The 14,369-nt window shown below is 39.5% G+C and overlaps 1 protein-coding gene across 2 annotated transcripts in view; it reads right to left on the minus strand.

Annotated features, from left to right (window-relative positions):
- Positions 1-14,369, minus strand: part of LOC117332682 (rabphilin-3A-like) — a 105,409-nt gene that overhangs the window by 75,721 nt on the left and 15,319 nt on the right. For both annotated transcript variants that reach the window (XM_033891680.1, XM_033891681.1), the window contains exons 3-4: positions 12,351-12,494; positions 1,527-1,656 (exon numbers count right to left, since the gene is read on the minus strand). In XM_033891680.1, the coding sequence (XP_033747571.1) occupies positions 1,527-1,656; positions 12,351-12,494 (274 nt within the window). The remainder of the gene's footprint in view (positions 1-1,526; positions 1,657-12,350; positions 12,495-14,369) is intronic.

Below are 14,369 nucleotides of genomic sequence, written 5' to 3' on the forward strand. Positions count from 1 at the left end.
ATTACCTCTATTTCCCCTATAATATATAGGCCCTGCCCCTTTTGCCCCTCAGGGGTCAGAGCCACCATTTATGCAAAATCTGTTTCCCTTCTGCCAAGGATGTTTCTGACCAGATTGGGTTCAAATCCATTCATAACTTTATGACTAGTAGCGATTTAAAGGAATTAACTCTATTTTCCATATTGGGCCCCGCCCCTTTGGCCCCTCAGGGGTCAGAGCCACCATTTATGCAAAATCTGTTCCCCTTCCCCCAAGGATGTTTCTGACCAAATTGGGTTCAAATCCATTCTTAACTTCATGACTAGTAGCGATTTAAAGGAATTACCTCTATTCCCCCTATTGGGCCCCGCCCCTTTGGCCCCTTTGGGGTCCGAGCCACCGTTTATGCAAAATCTGTTCCCCTTCCCCCAAGGATGTTTCTGACCAGATTGGGTTCAAATCCATTCATAACTTTATGACTAGTAGCGATTTAAAGGAATTACCTCTATTTCCCCTATAATATATAGGCCCTGCCCCTTTTGCCCCTCAGGGGTCAGAGCCACCATTTATGCAAAATCTGTTTCCCTTCTGCCAAGGATGTTTCTGACCAGATTGGGTTCAAATCCATTCATAACTTTATGACTAGTAGTGATTTAAAGGAATTACCTCTATTTCCCATATATTGGGCCCTGACCCTTTGGCCCCTTTGGGGTCAGAGCCACTATTTATGTAAAATCTGTTCCCCTTCCCCCAAGAATGTTTCTGACCAAATTGGGTTCAAATCCATTCATAACTTTATGACTAGTAGCGATTTAAAGGAATTACCTCTATTTTCCATATTGGGCCCCGCCCCTTTGGCCCCTCAGGGGTCAGAGCCACCATTTATGCAAAATCTGTTCCCCTTCCCCCAAGGATGTTTCTGACCAAATTGGGTTCAAATCCATTCTTAACTTCATGACTAGTAGCGATTTAAAGGAATTACCTCTATTTCCCCTATTGGGCCCTGCCCCTTTGGCCCCTCCGGGGTTAGAGTCACCATTTATGCAAAATCTGTTTCCCTTCTGCCAAGGATGTTTCTGACCAAATTGGGTTCAAATCCATTCATAACTTTATGACTAGTAGCGATTTAAAGGAATTACCTCAATTTCCCCTATTGGGCCCCGCCCCTTTGGCCCCTCGGGGGTTAGATTCACCATTTATGCAAAATCTGTTCCCCTTCTGCCAAGGATGTTTCTGGCCAAATTTGGTCAAAATCCAATAAGAACTTTTATACGAGTAACGATTTGAAGCAAATGTTGACGGACGACGGACGCTGCGCCATGACATAAGCTCACCGGACCTTCGGTCCAGGTGAGCTAACAATGATACATTAAATTAACATCTACTATTATAACACATCTTACAGTACTGTCTTCTTCCAATTTGTTTACCTGGTGAGCAGCAGTTACAATCATAACAAAAGATTCCAGTTCTCAAATATTTATATATAACTAAACAATGAGATAGATAAATGATGTGTAAGACATTTTCAACTCGAGATAACTTACATTTTTACAGTCATCACAGAATGTGGGGGAGGCACCAAGAAGTCCAAACTCGTCCCCACACAGAATACACTGGGTAGTACCATTACCTATGGCATTCTTCTTCATGTTGTCCAGCTTCTCCACCAATCGCCTTGTAATATCAACAAAAACATCAAGGTCACACATGTAGGTCAAGGTCACATGAAATGGGTCAATGTCACATGATATAGGACAAGGTCACATGACATAGGACAAGGTCACATGATAAAGGACAAGGTCACATTATATAGGACTGATATAGGACAAGGTCACATGATATAGGACAATGTCACATGATATACAAGGTTACATGGTATGGGACAAGGTCGCATGAAAGGTAAAAAAACATAGGTCAAGGTCAAACAAGAAGACATCACCAACAGTACGTCACATAGCACAGCCTCTTCAACAGTCACACAGCACAGCCTCATCAACAGTCACACAGCACAGCCTCACCAACAGTCACACAGCACAGCCTCACCAACAGTCACACAGCACAGCCTCACCAACAGTCACACAACACATCCTCACCAACAGTCACACAACACATCCTCACCAACAGTCACACAGCACAGCCTCACCAACAGTCACACAGCACAGCCTCACCAACAGTCACACAACACAGCCTCACCAACTGTCACACAGCACAGCCTCAACAACAGTCACACAGCACAGCCTCACCAACAGTCACACAGCACAGCCTCACCAACAGTCACACAGCACAGCCTCACCAACAGTCACACAGCACAGCCTCAACAACAGTCACACAGCACAGCCTCACCAACAGTCACACAGCACAGCCTCACCAACAGTCACATAACACAGCCTCAACAAGTCACACAGCACAGCCTAACCAACAGTCACACAGCCTCACCAACAGTCACACAGCACAGCCTCACCAACAGTCACACAGCACAGCCTCACCAACAGTCACACACCACAGCCTCACCAACAGTCACACAGAATAGCCTCACCAACAGTCACATAGCCTAACCAACAGTCACACAGCCTCACCAACAGTCACACATCACAGCCTCACCAACAGTCACACAGCACTGTCTCACCAACAGTCACACAGCACAGCCTCACCAACAGTCACACAGCACATCCTCACCAACAGTCACACAACACATCCTCACCAACAGTCACACAGCACAGCCTCACCAACAGTCACACAGCCTCACCAACAGTCACACAGCACAGCCTCACCAACAGTCACACAGCACAGCCTCACCACAGAGCTCACCACACACAACACAGCCTCACAACAGCCACACACCAGCCTCACAACAGCACACGCCTCACCAACAGTCACACAACACAGCCTCACACAGCACACAGCCACTGCCTCACCAACATAAAGCACAGCTCACAACAGTACACAGCACAGCCTCACCAACAGTCACACAGCACAGCCTCACCAACAGTCACACAGCACAGCCTCACACGTCCACGCTCACAAGCACACAACAGTCACACAGCACGCCTCACCAACGTCACCACCAGCCCACCAACAGTCACACAGCACAGCCTCACCAACAGTCACACAGCACAGCCTCACCAACAGTCACACAACACAGCCTCACCAACAGTCACACAGCACAGCCTCACCAACAGTCACAAACTGCCTCACCAACAGTCACACAACCACAGCCTCACCAACAGTCACACAACACAGCCTCACCAACAGTCACACAGCACAGCCTCACCAACAGTCACACAACACAGCCTCACCAACAGTCACACAGCACAGCCTCACCAACAGTCACACAGCACAGCCTCACCAACAGTCACACAGCACAGCCTCACCAACAGTCACACAACACATCCTCACCAACAGTCACACAGCACTGTCTCACCAACAGTCACACAGCACAGCCTCACCAACAGTCACACAACACATCCTCACCAACAGTCACACAGCACAGCCTCACCAACAGTCACACAGCACAGCCTCACCAACAGTCACACAACACAGCCTCACCAACAGTCACACAGCACAGCCTCACCAACAGTCACACAGCACTGTCTCACCAACAGTCACACAGCACAGCCTCACCAACAGTCACACAGCACATCCTCACCAACAGTCACACAACACATCCTCACCAACAGTCACACAGCACAGCCTCACCAACAGTCACAGCACAGCCTCACCAACAGTCACACAGCACAGCCTCACCAACAGTCACACAGCACAGCCTCACCAACAGTCACACAGCACAGCCTCACCAACAGTCACACAGCACAGCCTCACCAACAGTCACACAGCACAGCCTCACCAACAGTCACATAACACAGCCTCAACAAGTCACACAGCACAGCCTCAACAAGTCACACAGCACAGCCTAACCAACAGTCACACAGCCTCACCAACAGTCACAAAGCACAGCCTCACCAACAGTCACACAGCACAGCCTCACCAACAGTCACACACCACAGCCTCACCAACAGTCACACAGAATAGCCTCACCAACAGTCACATAGCCTAACCAACAGTCACACAGCCTCACCAACAGTCACACATCACAGCCTCACCAACAGTCACACAGCACAGCCTCACCAACAGTCACACAACACAGCCTCACCAACAGTCACACAGCACAGCCTCAACAATTCACACAGCACAGCCTCACCAACAGTCACACAGCACAGCCTCACCAACAGTCACACAGCACAGCCTCACCAACAGTCACACAGCACAGCCTACCAACAGTCACACAGCCTCACCAACAGTCCACAAGCACAGCCTCACCAACAGTCACACAGCACAGTCCAACAGTCACACAGCACAGCTCACCAACCCAACGTCACACAGCACCTCACCAACAGTCACACAGCACAGCCTCAACAGTCACAGCCTCAACCAACAGTCACACAGACAGCTCACCAACAGTCAACACACAGCCTCACCAACAGTCACACAGCACAGCCTCACCAACAGTCACAGCCACCAACAGTCACAAGCACAGCCTCACCAACAGTCACACGCAACCACAACACAGCCTCACCAACAGTCACACAACACAGCCTCACCAACAGTCAAACTGCCTCACCAACAGTCACACAGCACAGCCTCACCAACAGTCACACAGCACAGCCTCACCAACAGTCACACAGCACAGCCTCACCAACAGTCACACAGCACAGCCTCACCAACAGTCACACAGCACAGCCTCACCAACAGTCACACAGCACAGCCTCACAGTCACACAGCCTAACCAACAGTCACACAGCACAGCCTCACCAACAGTCACACAGCACAGCCTCACCAACAGTCACACAGCACAGCCTCACCAACAGTCACACAACACAGCCTCACCAACAGTCTCACTGCCTCACCAACAGTCACACAACACAGCCTCACCAACAGTCACACAGCACAGCCTCACCAACAGTCACACAGAATAGCCTCACCAACAGTCACACAGCACAGCCTCACCAACAGTCACACAGCACAGCCTCACCAACAGTCACACAGCACAGCCTCACCAACAGTCACACAACACATCCTCACCAACAGTCACACAACACAGCCTCACCAACAGTCTCACTGCCTCACCAACAGTCACACAACACAGCCTCACCAACAGTCACACAGCACAGCCTCACCAACAGTCACACAGCACAGCCTCACCAACAGTCACACAACACAGCCTCACCAACAGTCACACAGCACAGCCTCACACACAGTCACACAGTCACACAGCCCACCAACAGTCACACAGCACAACGCTCACCAACAGTCTCACGCCACAACAGTCCACACAGCACAACACACAGCCTCACCAACAGTCACACAGCAACAGCCTCACCAACAGTCACACAGATAGCCTCACCAACATCAGCAACAGCAACAGCCTCACCAAGCAGTCACAAGCACAGCCTCAACAAAGTCACACAGCATCAGCCTCAGGAAGTCACAGAAATTTCAACGTCAACACAAGCTACCAACTGTCCACTGCCTCACCAACGTGCACAACAAAATATCACAAAGTATCCACAAGATCAGCTCACCACAGTGTATTCAATGACAGCCTAACCAAGGCATGTCAAATACACAAAGATAGCCTCAACACAGTCACACAGTAGATCCTCACCAACAGTCACACTAGAAGAACCTCACAAATCTACACAGACCATCACAACATATGTCACAGAACTATCCTCACATACACACATGTATCAATCAATCATCTCCTCCAGGACAAATCACAGAAAAATTAGTCATTACTGGTAAGAAAGAAATGCTTCCCTGTTCATTTTCTATTGAACAAGATATTAAATAGTATTGATCACAAGCTGCAGTGAGTGGTTTTCAATGGAGTTCGGTGTTAGTGATACACAGGGAGAGTTTCAGTGTTAAGACTACCGTCCCCCAGTAGCTAGAATACTGTGCCGCTGGAACGAGACTTAAAATTTAGACGTGGCCATTTATCAAAATATTTTTTTATCATTGAATGATGTGTAATACCCGTATATGATTCCTTGTTTAAAAACCTACATGATTGTATTGAATGAGAGCAATAATTAGACATAAAGGACATTGTTATGAATGTCACTTCACGTAATTTAATAGATATATCATCAATACATATCTATACTTACTATATATACCATCAATACATATATCTATACTTACTATGTATACCATCAATACATATCTATACTTACTATGTATACCATCAATACATATATATACTTACTATGTATACCATCAATACATCTATACTTACTATATATATCATCAATACATATCTATAATTACTATATATACCATCAATACATATCTATACTTACTATGTATATCATCAATACATATATCTATACTTACTATGTATACCATCAATACATATATCTACACTTACTATATATATCATCAATACATATCTATAATTACTATATATACCATCAATACATATCTATACTTACTATGTATATCATCAATACATATATCTATAATTACTATATATACCATCAATACATATCTATAATTACTATATATACCATCAATACATATCTATAATTACTATATATATCATCAATACATATCTATAATTACTATATATATCATCAATACATATCTATACTTACTATGTATATCATCAATACATATCTATACTTACTATGTATACCATCAATACATATCTATACTTACTATGTATACCATCAATACATATCTATACTTACTATGTATACCATCAATACATATCTATACTTACTATGTATACCATCAATACATATCTATATACTTACTATGTATACCATCAATACATATATATATACTTATTATGTATACCATCAATACATATCTATACTTACTATGTATACCATCAATACATATCTATACTTACTATGTATACCATCAATACATATATCTATATACTTACTATGTATACCATCAATACATATATCTATACTTACTATGTATACCATCAATACATATCTATATACTTACTATGTATACCATCAATACATATATATATACTTATTATGTATACCATCAATACATATCTATACTTACTATGTATACCATCAATACATATCTATATACTTACTATGTATACCATCAATACATATCTATACTTACTATGTATATATACCATCAATACATAGAGGATATCTAACAGTGTCTTCATGATCAGTTATTGACAATACCAAATATATTTCACGAGTGGGCTAATATTTTGATATTTTTCACGAGTGCGCAGCACGAGTGAAAAATATCAAAATATTAGCCACACGAGTGAAATATATTTGGTATTACTGAAGACACTGTTAGATATTCTGTTTATTACATTTCTTATCATGAAAAACCTACCCCTGTCCAGGTGCTGACATATATGTCGGGCTTTCTGATTGGTCAATTATTTTGGTATTTTCTAATCATTAATTTGATTGGTCAAATCAGCAAAAGTGATATTTTTCACTAGTGAAAAATCTCCCCCTCATCCAATACATCTATACTTACTATGTATACCATCAATACATATCTATATACTTACTATGTATACCATCAATACATATCTATACTTACTATATATACCATCAATACATATCTATATTTACTATATATACCATCAATACATATCTATATTTAATAAATTTACCAATCAATACATATCCAGTGTATGAAAGTAAATGTGAAAATTCCTTAGACAATTTGTCTTCAGAAAATTGAAATCCCATAGCCCAAGTCATTTTCCCATAGACCCATATTGTTGAAAGTAGCATAACTGCATCACACAAACACTTGCATCATCCAGCTCATACTCACTCAAATGTTGAAACAAATAACATGCTGTTTTTGGTAAAATCACCTCGATTGTTAGGTCTGATTTCATATGATCATTTGTCAGAAAATATAGGAATGCTGTTTACATGAATTGTAATGTATGTCAGGGCTCAAACTTTTCTTAGCCAATGGGGCCAACACTTAGAAATTTTACATAGACCTACATGTACCACGTTATCTATAGCCTCGGACTATCGGACCACCTTTACTTTCGAACACTGCATATCTATTCTCAATAGATTTTTTCAGCAGGAGTATCTATATTGAATTTTTATCTTCTTTAAAATGAATCTCATTTTACAATTTTAATGACTTAATAACAATGAACAAAGGATATATTGCTTTTTGTAAAATATTTTACAATTTCAGAATTTTTAATGTTTAATGAAATCTTGCAGAAACTAATTAAGATAATCATGGGATATATCATGCCCAATTATTTCACATCAATTTTATAAATACGTCTTATAATTATTGTTGAAATTTTCAACCAACCTTCCCCTGATAAAAATATGTCAATGACAAAATGTGCCAAAATAAATGGCAGTTGAATGAAAAATTAACTCTTATTATGATTCACGGTTAGACAGGTCCATCAAAGTATATTTATTATGATTCACGGTTAGACAGGTCCATCAAAGTATAATTATTATGATTCACGGTTAGACAGGTCCATCAAAGTATAATTATTATGATTCACGGTTAGACAGGTCCATCAAAGTATAATTATTATGATTCACGGTTAGACAGGTCCATCAAAGTATAATTATTATGATTCACGGTTAGACAGGTCCATCAAAGTATATTTATTATGATTCACGGTTAGACAAGTCCATCAAAGTATATTTATTATGATTCACGGTTAGACAGGTCCATCAAAGTATATTTATTATGATTCACGGTTAGACAGGTCCATCAAAGTACTGTTATTATGATTCACGGTTTGACAGGTCCATCAAAGTATAATTATTATGATTCACGGTTTGACAGGTCCATCAAAGTATATTTATTATGATTCACGGTTTGACAGGTCCATCAAAGTATATTTATTATGATTCACGGTTAGACAGGTCCATCAAAGTATATTTATTATGATTCACGGTTAGACAGGTCCATCAAAGTACTGTTATTATGATTCACGGTTTGACAGGTCCATCAAAGTATATTTATTATGATTCACGGTTTGACAGGTCCATCAAAGTATATTTATTATGATTCACGGTTTGACAGGTCCATCAAAGTATATTTATTATGATTCACGGTTAGACAGGTCCATCAAAGTATATTTATTATGATTCACGGTTAGACAGGTCCATCAAAGTATATTTATTATGATTCACGGTTAGACAGGTCCATCAAAGTATATTTATTATGATTCACGGTTAGACAGGTCCATCAAAGTATATTTATTATGATTCACGGTTTGACAGGTCCATCAAAGTATAATTATTATGATTCACGGTTTGACAGGTCCATCAAAGTACTGTTATTATGATTCACGGTTAGACAGGTCCATCAAAGTATATCTATTATGATTCACGGTTTGACAGGTCCATCAAAGTATAATTATTATGATGCACGGTTTGACAGGTCCATCAAAGTACTGTTATTATGATTCACGGTTAGACAGGTCCATCAAAGTATATTTATTATGATTCACGGTTAGACAGGTCCATCAAAGTATATTTATTATGATTCACGGTTAGACAGGTCCATCAAAGTATATTTATTATGATTCACGGTTTGACAGGTCCATCAAAGTACTGTTATTATGATTCACGGTTAGACAGGTCCATCAAAGTATAATTATTATGATTCACGGTTAGACAGGTCCATCAAAGTATATTTATTATGATTCACGGTTAGACAGGTCCATCAAAGTATATTTATTATGATTCACGGTTTGACAGGTCCATCAAAGTACTGTTATTATGATTCACGGTTAGACAGGTCCATCAAAGTATATTTATTATGATTCACGGTTTGACAGGTCCATCAAAGTATAATTATTATGATTCACGGTTAGACAGGTCCATCAAAGTATATTTATTATGATTCACGGTTTGACAGGTCCATCAAAGTACTGTTATTATGATTCACGGTTAGACAGGTCCATCAAAGTATATTTATTATGATTCACGGTTTGACAGGTCCATTAAAGTATATTTATTATGATTCACGGTTTGACAGGTCCATCAAAGTACTGTTATTATGATTCACGGTTAGACAGGTCCATCAAAGTATATTTATTATGATTCACGGTTTGACAGGTCCATCAAAGTATATTTATTATGATTCACGGTTAGATAGGTCCATCAAAGTATATTTATTATGATTCACGGTTTGACAGGTCCATCAAAGTACTGTTATTATGATTCACGGTTAGACAGGTCCATCAAAGTATATTTATTATGATTCACGGTTTGACAGGTCCATCAAAGTATAATTATTATGATTCACGGTTAGACAGGTCCATCAAAGTACTGTTATTCTAAGTATCTTTTCCCAAACCTCAGAAGAAAATAGAAAACTAACTATTAATCTTTAACTACAATCTAATATTTAATGATATTATTTGGAATTTTCTAATTCACTAGCATCTACTGTAATGTCAGAGGGTGTTACAATAATGTAATTGATGACAATAAATTATCTATTGTTATACTAGAGTCAGGGGGTGTTAATTGATGACAATAAATTATCTATTGTAATACTAGAGTCATCGGGTGTTAATTGATGACAATAAATTATCTATTGTAATACTAGAGTCATGGGGTGTTAGTTGATGACAATAAATTATCTATTGTTATACTAGAGTCAGGGGGGTTAATTGATGACAATAAATTATCTATTGTAATACTAGAGTCATGGGGTGTTAATTGATGACAATAAATTATCTATTGTTATACTAGAGTCATGGGGTGTTAATTGATGACAATAAATTATCTATTGTTATACTAGAGTCATCGGGTGTTAATTGATGACAATAAATTATCTATTGTAATACTAGAGTCATGGGGTGTTAGTTGATGACAATAAATTATCTATTGTTATACTAGAGTCAGGGAGGTTAATTGATGACAATAAATTATCTATTGTAATACTAGAGTCAGGGGGGTTAATTGATGACAATAAATTATCTATTGTTATACTAGAGTCATGGGAGGTTAATTGATGACAATAAATTATCTATTGTTATACTAGAGTCAGGGGGGTTAATTGATGACAATAAATTATCTATTGTAATACTAGAGTCATGGGGTGTTAGTTGATGACAATAAATTATCTATTGTTATACTAGAGTCAGGGGGGTTAATTGATGACAATAAATTATCTATTGTAATACTAGAGTCAGGGGGGTTAATTGATGACAATAAATTATCTATTGTTATACTAGAGTCATGGGAGGTTAATTGATGACAATAAATTATCTATTGTTATACTAGAGTCAGGGAGGTTAATTGATGACAATAAATTATCTATTGTAATACTAGAGTCAGGGGGGTTAATTGATGACAATAAATTATCTATTGTTATACTAGAGTCATGGGAGGTTAATTGATGACAATAAATTATCTATTGTTATACTAGAGTCAGGGGGGTTAATTGATGACAATAAATTATCTATTGTAATACTAGAGTCATGGGGTGTTAGTTGATGACAATAAATTATCTATTGTTATACTAGAGTCAGGGGTAGTTAATTGATGACAATAAATTATCTATTGTAATACTAGAGTCAGGGGGGTTAATTGATGACAATAAATTATCTATTGTTATACTAGAGTCATGGGAGGTTAATTGATGACAATAAATTATCTATTGTTATACTAGAGTCATGGGGTGTTAATTGATGACAATAAATTATCTATTGTTATACTAGAGTCAGGGGGGTTAATTGATGACAATAAATTATCTATTGTTATACTAGAGTCAGGGGGTTAATTGATGACAATAAATTATCTATTGTAATACTAGAGTCATGGGGTGTTAATTGATGACAATAAATTATCTATTGTTATACTAGAGTCAGGGGTGTTAATTGATGACAATAAATTATCTATTGTAATACTATATATATATAGCTAGAGTCAGGGGATGTTAATTGATGAAAATAACTGGACCAATAGTCATTGTACGTTACTATAAATAGATCACCATCTATACAAAGTCAAACACAAATCAAAATAAAAGATGTTTTTGATTTCTTATCAATTCTGTAATCAGAGTTTCTCAGAGCATGCTAAAGACCCAATATCAACTCCCTGGGACTCTAGGTTATTGAGAAGAAGTCGTTTAAAGATTTTAGCCTTTTTGACCCCTGTGACCTTGAATGAAGGTCAAGGTAAAAATCAACGATCAAACATTGAAATTCAATTAATATCCCAGGACTTTTGTTCCAGGTCTATTTAAGCATTGATTGCTCTGAAATTAAAGCACTGTGCAGACATGTCAGTTAAAACCATGGTACACATCTATGTATTTTCTAAGTAAACAAAAATGGTACCTACCCAATACGCTCTTGTTCATTTCGCTCGAGAAAGTCTGCCTTACAGATGACATTCATAATGTGTTCTTGTTCGTCGATACTAAGATTATTTCCCTTGTGAAACATTCCCAATCGATTGGTGTGAACCGACCAACCAGTGCCAAGCCTGAAAAATAATCAGTTTTACAGGAAATCAAATAACATCAACTCAAAAAACAGACACAAACCAAAGTGTCCAGACTAACAAGGTTCTACTGTACACAAACCAGAGTGTCCAGACTAACAAGGTTCTACTGTACACACAAACCAAATGTCCAGACTAACAAGGTTCTACTGTACACACAAACCAAAATGTCCAGACTAACAAGGTTCTAGTGTACACACAAACCAAAGTGTCCAGACTAACAAGGTTCTACTGTACACACAAACCAAAATGTCCAGATTAACAAGGGTCTACTGTACACACAAACCAAAGTGTCCAGACTAACAAGGTTCTACTGTACACACAAACCAAAGTGTCCAGACTAACCAGGTTCTACTGTACACACAAACCAGAGTGTCCAGACTAACAAGGTTCTACTGTACACACAAACCAAAGTATCCAGACTAACAAGGTTCTACTGTACATACAAACCAAAGTGTCCAGACTAACAAGGTTCTACTGTACACACAAACCAAAGTGTCCAGACTAACAAGGTTCTACTGTACATATATACAAACCAAAGTGTCCAGACTAACAAGGTTCTATTGTACACACAAACCAAAGTGTCCAGACTAACAAGGTTTTACTGTACACACACAAACTAAAGTGTCCAGACTAACAAGGTTCTACTGTACACACAAACCAAAGTGTCCAGACTAACCAGGTTCTACTGTACACACAAACCAAAGTGTCCAGACTAACCAGGTTCTACTGTACACGAAAACCATAGTGTCCAGACTAACAAGGTTTTACTGTACACAAACCAAAGGGTCCAGACTAACAAGGTTTTACTGTACACAAACCAAAGGGTCCAGACTAACCAGGTTCTACTGTACACACAAACAAAAGGGTCCAGACTAACCAGGTTCTACTGTACACACAAACAAAAGGGTCCAGACTAACCAGGTTCTACTGTACATACAAACCAAAGTGTCCAGACTAACAAGGTTCTACTGTACATACAAACCAAAGTGTCCAGACTAACCAGGTTCTACTGTACACAAACCAAAGGGTCCAGACTAACAAGGTTTTACTGTACACAAACCAAAGGGTCCAGACTAACCAGGTTCTACTGTACACACAAACAAAAGGGTCCAGACTAACCAGGTTCTACTGTACACACAAACAAAAGGGTCCAGACTAACCAGGTTCTACTGTACATACAAACCAAAGTGTCCAGACTAACAAGGTTCTACTGTACATACAAACCAAAGTGTCCAGACTAACCAGGTTCTACTGGTAAATACAGTGATGGGTGTTAGGACTGGTAAATACAGTGATGGGTGTTAGGACTGGTAAATACAGTGACGGGTGTTAGGACTGGTAAATACAGTGACGGGTGTTAGGACTGGTAAATACAGTGACGGGTGTTAGGACTGGTAAATACAGTGATGGGTGTTAGGACAGTGACGGGTGTTAGGACTGGTAAATACAGTGATGGGTGTTAGGACAGTGACGGGTGTTAGGACTGGTAAATACAGTGATGGGTGTTAGGACTGGTAAATACAGTGACGGGTGTTAGGACTGGTAAATACAGTGATGGGTGTTAGGACAGTGACGGGTGTTAGGACTGGTAAATACAGTGACGGGTGTTAGGACTGGTAAATACAGTGATGGGTGTTAGGACTGGTAAATACAGTGATGGGTGTTAGGACTGGTAAATACAGTGATGGGTGTTAGGACTGGTAAATACAGTGATGGGTGTTAGGACAGTGACGGGTGTTGAGGATTGGTAAATACAGTGACGGGTGTTAGGACTGGTAAATACAGTGATGGGTGTTAGGACTGGTAAATACAGTGATGGGTGTTAGGACTTGTAAATACAGTGATGGGTGTTAG

This window comes from Pecten maximus, chromosome 8 (genome assembly GCF_902652985.1).
Source record: "Pecten maximus chromosome 8, xPecMax1.1, whole genome shotgun sequence".
Classification (NCBI taxonomy): Eukaryota; Metazoa; Mollusca; class Bivalvia; order Pectinida; family Pectinidae; genus Pecten; species Pecten maximus.